The sequence below is a fragment of the Mus caroli genome, chromosome 9 (assembly GCF_900094665.2).
Source record: "Mus caroli chromosome 9, CAROLI_EIJ_v1.1, whole genome shotgun sequence".
In the NCBI taxonomy this organism is placed as follows: Eukaryota; Metazoa; Chordata; class Mammalia; order Rodentia; family Muridae; genus Mus; species Mus caroli.
This window is the reverse complement of record NC_034578.1, coordinates 22,813,022-22,820,770: the sequence shown is the minus strand read 5'-3', so window position 1 is coordinate 22,820,770 and position 7,749 is coordinate 22,813,022. Positions and strand designations below refer to the sequence as shown.

Here is a 7,749-nt window from a genome sequence, read left to right as displayed (position 1 = left end):
ACCCCATTTTTAATGGGGTTATTTGGATTTCTGGAGTCCAGCTTCTTGAGCTCTTTGTATATGTTGGATATTAGCCCCCTATCAGATTTAGGATTGGTAAAAATTCTTTTCCAATCTGTTGGTGGCCTTTTTGTCTTATTGACAGTATCTTTTGCCCTATAGAAGCTTTGCAATTTTATGAGGTCCCATTTGTCGATTCTTGATCTTACAGCATAGGCCATTGCTGTTCTGTTTAGGAATTTTTCCCCTGTGCCCATATCTTTGAGGGTTTTCCCCAGTTTCTCCTCTATAACTTGCAGTGTCTCTGGTTTTATGTGGAGTTCTTTGATCCACTTAGACTTGAGCTTTGTACAAGGAGATAAGAATGGATCAATTCGCATTCTTATACATGATAACCACCAGTTGTGCCAGCACCATTTGTTGAAAATGCTGGGTTTTTTTTCCACTGGATGGTTTTAGCTCCCTTGTCAAAGATCAAGTGACCATAGGTGTGTGGGTTCACTTCTGGGTCTTCAATTCTATTCCATTGATCTACTTGTCTGTCACTATACCAGTACCATGCAGTTTTTATCACAATTGCTCTGTAAGTACAGCTTGAGGTCAGGCATGGTGATTCCCCCAGAGGTTCTTTTATTGTTGAGAACAGTTTTTGCTATCCTAGATTTTTTTGTTATTCCAGATGAATTTACAATTTGCCCTTTCTAACTCAGTGAAGAATTGAGTTGGAATTTTGATGGGGATTGCATTGAATCTGTAGATTGCTTTCGGCAGGATAGCCATTTTTGAGTATATTAATCCTGTCAATCCATGAGCATGGGAAATCTTTCCATCTTCTGAGATCTTCAGTTTCTTTCTTCAGAGACTTGAAGTTCTTGTCATACAGATCTTTCACTTTCTTAGTTAGAATCACACCAAGGTATTTTATATGATTTGTGACTATTGTGAAGGATGTTGTTTCTCTAATTTCTTTTTCATCCCGTTTATCCTTTGTGTAGAGAAAGACCACTGTCTTGTTTGAGTTAATTTTATATCCAGCTACTGCACTGAAGCTGTTTATCAGGTTTAGGAGTTCTCTGGTGGAATTTTTAGGGTCACTTATATATATACTATCATATCATCTGAAAATAGTGATATTTTGACTTCTTCCTTTCCAATTTGTATCCCCTTGATCGCTTTTTGTTGTCAAATTCCTCCGGCTAGGACTTCAAGTACTATATTGAATAGGTAGGGAGAAAGTGGGCAGCCTTGTCTAGTCCCTGATTTTAGTGGTATTGCTTCCAGCTTCTTTTCATATGATTAGACATTCTTAAGGTCAGAATTTCAGATACATTCTTGCTTTCAGGTGTCTGTATTTGATTTGACAGAATGAGATGCAGAGGTAGCCATCTTACTGGGCAGTACTGGGAAATTTCAGGTGTTGGGCAGAGACTGCAAAAATTTAAGAGAGAGCAAATTTGGTTGCAGTTTATTTGGTTTTGGTTTTCTCAGACTGTGTCTCTTTAGCCCATATTGACCTCAGACATGCTTTGTAATGAATGCTCACCTTGAATACATGATCCTCCTGCCAATGTGTTTCCAGTGCTAGTTTTGTAAGCAGGCACCATCATGCTTGCCTTAGGAAATGATGTAAAAAGCAGTGTAGGTAGGAGGGAGCTCAAGTATTATATGTAGTTCACAGTTTCCACAGGCTGCCTTGTTGAACCTGAAGGTCCTTTGAATTTCCAAGTACCTTAATGAGGAGCTGATGGGCTTTAACTATTTATATATGAAACATTAAAGTGAGAATTAGCTAACAGGTTCTACTAACTTTCTAGTCCAGCAGTTGTACTTTTATGTAAGGAAACAAATGTCCCAAAGAAGTCAAGTGACTTGCCCAAAGATAAAAATTATAACCAGGTTCTATGTCAGAGGCTACATTTCAACTGTTCTGATGTTTCTCTGAGCTTAATCTGACATATCCAGTGATGTTCTAGTAAGCCAATTTTCTTGAAGAAACAAAACAAAAACTCATATTTGTGGCATATGCCAATCAATTCGTGGCTGATTTCACGCCACTTTTGCAAGATTATGGAATGCTGAGTTAGAGAAAACAGTGCATAATTGGCTCTTGTGAGTTGACATCATAGTACTGGATCTCACTGCAGCTTAATGTTAGACTAGGGCTCTCCAGGACATTGCATGTCATTTACCTTGTCTCATTGTAGTACCTTTTGGGGACACAAATCTTAGGAAAGAGATATGTGGTTATTGTTCACAAGACCTTTAAAAGTAAAATTTCCAAATAATTTCTCATGGAAGTTGTACTCAGAGGCACTGAAAATAAGGACCGATCTGGTCCTGATCCTACAAGCCGTGAGTAGTATTCATAGACAGTGCACAAAGTCAATTTATGCTCTGTGTTCAACTGTGTTAGCCAGGCATGGCTGTAATCCTGGCACTTGAAAGCCTGAGGCAGGAAGACTGCACTGCAGTCAGCCTGGACTAGAGATGAAGACCATGGTGAACAAATAAAGAAAACATTGCATAGTTGAAATAAGCATCTTTCTACGTAGTGACAAGCCTGTACATCTGAACCTTTTCCTTTGTTTTATGTTCTTATGGGTCTAAGTGCCATGTTGCTTAAACCTATACATTACAAGCTTCTGTCCACAGGGAAGGCCTCCCTGCTTGGGGAATCATAGGGCAGCCACCAAGACCCTGATTTTTTGCCAGGTGGGGTGGAACTCGCAGCCAACCCGAGCAGTGATCTTTGAAGACTGTGCTGTCCCTGTGGCCAACAGGATTGGGACTGAGGGGCAGGGTTTTCTCATCGCCATGAAAGGACTGAATGGTGGAAGGATCAATGTTGGTGAGGCCAGAAAGGAGTTGGGGAGGGAAGGCAAGGGCTGAGGCTAGCAACTGTCATTCAGGCTCAGCTGAAGTCGTGACTCTTGCTCTCCAGCATCCTGCTCTCTGGGAGCCGCTCATGCTTCAGTTATCCTTACCCAAGAGCACCTCAAGGTCCGGAAGCAGTTTGGTGCACCTTTGGCCAGAAGCCAGGTAAGTTACCTAGGGTCTGCACTTCATTTGTATTCTGTTCATGCCTTCCCTGGGGCCCACATTCTCAATGGAGTCGAGCATGACAGGAACATGAAATCCAGTGAAGAACTTGCCACCATCTTAATCAGAATGTATATTTTGCGTGTACCTGTGCCACCTTTTTCAGGAGGCAGAAGTGGCAAGAGAATTTTGAAGTACTTAGAAAAGGCACCTAATTTGAGATATCTTTGTGTGTGCATGCATGTGCTTGCGGGGTGGGGTGCATGTGTGCATGTCACAGTGCCTATGTAGAGGTTAGAGTTGACTTCTGTCACCCGTGGATCATCTGGGGGTGGAACTCAATTGATCTATTTATATTTAAGTGCCTCTACCTGCTGAGCCAGCTCTCCAGCTCAAGATGGCTTATCAGTAGTTCCAGATTACCTCCAGATGACATGTCTAAATCCATGTGCCTATTTTGTTTTCATTCTTGCCTATGGATACAGTACCTGCAATTCCAGTTGGCAGATATGGCCACCAAGCTAGTTGCCTCCCGGCTGATGATCCGTACTGCAGCAGTGGCTTTGCAGGAAGAGCGGGAAGATGCAGTGACCTTGTGTTCCATGGCCAAGCTCTTTGCTACAGAGGAGTGCTTTGCTGTAAGTGTTAAGTCTTCTGGCCTTCCTGAGACAGACAGGAAGCAGCTGTCTAGCTTAGGGATCTGGAGGGAGATGACTCCTCTGTAGAACTTTATCCTCCTGAGGCACTGAAGGAATCACTTTGGGCCTTAAGGATAAGATGAATCTGTGGCAGGTCTGCATGGGAGCTCTTCCTGCTGCTTTCATAGCCTTCTCCATGCTATTACCTGCTTCAGTAAGGCTCTGTCTTTCGGGTGTATTCTAGATGAGGCACATCTTTGTAAGGTTCAGAACAGCCCAGTGATGCTAACCCAAATTTAGTATTAATTACCGTGTTCTTTTTGTCTCACACACACAGCTGCTTCTACATTGAGACTACTTTGTCACTAGGTGGCACCTGAACTTCCTAGTCAGTCAGTCAGAGTGGCTGTAGGGCAGCATTAAAGAAAAAAGCAAATGTCTCTATGCTGGCAGGGATTGACTGGTTCAGTAGGATGCCTTTGCATCTGACCACTTAGAATCTGGAGCTCCCTCTGGGCTCTGTTCTTTCTCTCATCCATTTGTAGTAGGCTGCCAGCTGAGGTTTGGAGTGTCGAGGGGAAGCTAAGAACTGCACAGTCTCCTGGAACCAAAGACATCTGTGTCCTCCTGTCTCCCAGCAGATCTGCAACCAGGCTTTGCAGATGCATGGGGGCTACGGCTATCTGAAGGACTATGCTGTTCAACAGTATATGCGGGACTCCAGGGTCCACCAGATCCTAGAAGGTAAAACTTGGCAGGGGTTACTCTCTTCTGTTTGGAGCAGATGTAAGAGCTGTGCTTTTCCAAGCCTATGTCAGTCCTTCTGTGCTGGCTGTTCCTCGGGGTCCTACCAGGTCCCTGTCTTTCTCTCCATTCTTCCTCTCCATAGCTCTGCTTTGTCACTGCTCTGTGACTACATTTGAACGTGCTCTAGGCTGGGAGCCCCTGCCTCTGCCTTGTCCTCATGATTGAAGCATCCGGCCACTCCATTTTTTTTTGTAGGTTTCAAAGGCAGCTCAAACCAAGCTAGGATGTGAGAACTTTTGATGAGAAGCACACTGGGGACAATTTCCTTCTGTCATAAAGGACTTGGTCTTCCAGGAGCAGCAGCTTAGCGGCCATATTGTCTAAATGTTATCTGTGCCAGGATTGCTAGTATACTGTTTAGTAAAATTGTCAGCATGTGGTTTCTTCTCTAATACAGACATTCTGTCGGGTGACTGTCTGAGCTGTTAGTTAGGCACAGAATGGGGCTTACACTTGGCAGTCAGTGGCTGAGTCTGGAAGGGATATAACTTCGGTTCCAGCCAGGGTAGGCAGCCAGGGCTGTGACAGTACTGGGGAACGAGGGACAGAAGCTTCTCTGTGTGGTGTTTGGTGAAACGGTGTAGGGGTATTTTATTGGGATCACAGAGACCTTCAAAGGACTCATGTCATACCTGAGTGGATACCATAATTTCTGGAGGACTTATTAAAGCAGGTTATGGGCTCCACCCTCAGAGTTTCGGCTTCACTGGGCCAAGTGAAGGCTGTGGTCACTGGTGTGGAAAGGTTTGAGGCCTGCTGTCCATATGTCTGAATCATGATCTACTTTCTATCCAAAGTTGAACTCTAATCTTTATCTGGCTAAGTCTCTCGTGCTAGTCAGACTTCCCAGAGTTCCTGAGTGGGGAATGCCACTGTTGTACAAGGAAGTTGGGATGTGGCTTTCTTTGATATCATGTGATTATTGGTTCCTCAAGGGCTTTACTTTGTAATCTATATGCACTGAATGCCACGATTAAAAATGAGCAATCAATTCCCTCCTTCAGGGGAAATGTTTTATTTTATACTTAAGTTTTCTGATATAAAAGAAACAAATGTTATTGAAAATATATAAAATACCCAAAAAGCAAAAGATGTTGTGTTTTTCATCCAGGATGTATTTTTTAAATATTTTCTTTGTTAAACTCCTGAGACTTTTTCCTATCTTTTTACAAGTATCATTAAAATTTAAAAATTAGAGGTATACTATTTTTCTTCTATATCTTAATTTAATACAATCATTTTTGTCACCAGAAGAGGTGTTTAAAAATGTAAATATTTCCCACTGAGCCAACAAGATGGGTCATGGGTACAGGTACCTACTGCCAAGCCTGAAGGCCTGAATTTGATTCCCAGGATTCACATGGTGGAAGGAGCAAACCAGTCATGCAGATTATCTTCTGACTTTCATATGCACACCATGGCATGAGCACACTCACACAGCACACACACATGCATACAAATAAATACAATCTAAAAACTTTTAAGGCATAAATATTGGTGGGTATGGTGCTGTACACCTGTAATCCTAGCACTGGTGGAAGCAGGAAAGATCAGGAGTTGAAGGTTATCCTCAATTACATATTGAGTTCAAGGCCAGCCTGGGCTACATCAAACCCTGTCTCAAGCCAAATGGCAATGAATGTAAGAACTATTTCTTACGCTGTCATTTCTCTGTCGTTACAGAAGAAGTTGTAGTTGTTTAATCTATGACTGCTCTGTCCCTGCTGACTCTGTTATTCCTCTTGCAGGTAGCAATGAAGTGATGAGGATGCTGATCTCTCGAAACCTGCTTCAGGACTAGCTCCCAAGCTGGAGAGCCTCGCCTGGAGTCTGTGTGCAACTGGAATCAGTCTTGATGCTCATATGGGCTGCTCAGTTCAAGTGAATCATGAAGTAGACCGAAGGGCTGAGCTCTTCTAAACAGACTGAGCTGTCAGCCATGCTGCTGGTTCTGAGACAAGAACAGAGTTCTTAGCAGAGCTAGAAGGGCTGCTCTGAGGAGCCATGCCAAAAGAAGACCTGCACACTGCCTTCCTCATTCTGGAAAGACAGTCGGTCAAAGCTGTGGCTTGGATCCACACTATGGGCATTTTGTTGATTCTTGTCCTTAGGGTCTGGGTACTTGAATGAAGCTTTTCTTGATTAAACAGGTAAAGTCTGGGGAGGCAAGGGCAGTGGACAGATCTGCCCCTTTCTGGTTTCTGTTCTGCACTAGGGGTTTGTCAGGACAGTACTCCTAAACTCAGATCATGATGAAATAAATATTTGGGAACCTACTGCTAAGCAATGAGTTAGGATGCACCTTTAACTCCAGTAACCATGAAATAAATGTCAAGGGCTAAGATTGTTTTGGAATATTTGGATTTTTATTTGGGATTTATTTCCACTGGGGGCCCCTTCTCTTTTTAAGTATATTTAACTAGTCCCTTGATAAGCAAAAGCTATGTCTTTACTGCCTCCTTCAACTATAAGACTTAAAACTGTATTTGAGATTTTATATTATATTCGATTAAATATTTAATTGGATTTTAGAATAATTAGAAATTTTTCCTAAGGCAGTGTGTCTTTTAAAAAGTACATTCTTTTAATAATTTTGCAAATAAAGCATTATTTGTTATGTGTGAATGTCTAAGTATTAGGTATAGTCTCCTGCAGTGGCATCTTATAGCTCGTCATGGAGTCAGCCTGGCTCAGTATTCTCAAGATTGCCCCTCACAGCCCTCAGACAAAAACCAAAAACCCAAACCAACAAAACACGAAGTTTGTGACATTCTGGCTTAGTTTCTTGGTGACACCACTCAACTTGTGGTATTTTGTTACGGTATTCTGAGCTGAGTAATATTATCAACCTCACTGATGTCTTATAAAGAAGTGTTACCAAATGCTTTCTCCAAAAGTAAAATGGGGCTGAGGCTATGGATCAGTGGTACAGTGTTTGCCTTGTGTGTTTGTTCCACATCATCAAAAATGAGTTAATAAATCACAGTGTATTGTTTCCCAATACTAAAAATAAGAAATTTAAAATATTACAGTAGTCTCCAGTTTACATTTCAGTATAAATATAAAGTTATACAGAGCCTCTCTGCTGAACATAATTAACACTGTTACAAAAATTTTAAAGTTATAGACAAAATACCGATATTAACATTAAAGTTTGCCTTTCAGTTAATTTCAGCTAAAATCATTGCAGTTAAAAATTAAATTTTGTGTGTGGCAGGGGAGGTGATTGTTGAAAATAGAATATGACAAACTTATTCTAAAAGTA

General features: G+C 41.8%; 1 protein-coding gene across 3 annotated transcripts in view; it reads left to right on the top strand.

The window, feature by feature from the left end:
• Positions 1–7,109, top strand: part of Acad8 (acyl-CoA dehydrogenase family member 8) — a 21,353-nt gene extending 14,244 nt beyond the window's left edge. For 2 of the 3 annotated variants that reach the window (XM_021171790.2, XM_021171792.2), the window contains exons 7-11: positions 2,713–2,848; positions 2,942–3,039; positions 3,525–3,677; positions 4,316–4,421; positions 6,233–7,109. In XM_021171790.2, the coding sequence (XP_021027449.1) occupies positions 2,713–2,848; positions 2,942–3,039; positions 3,525–3,677; positions 4,316–4,421; positions 6,233–6,285 (546 nt within the window). In that variant the 3' untranslated portion in view covers positions 6,286–7,109. The remainder of the gene's footprint in view (positions 1–2,712; positions 2,849–2,941; positions 3,040–3,524; positions 3,678–4,315; positions 4,422–6,232) is intronic. The other variant, XM_021171791.1, reaches the window with a different exon arrangement.
• The last annotated feature ends 640 nt before the right edge of the window (positions 7,110–7,749 follow it).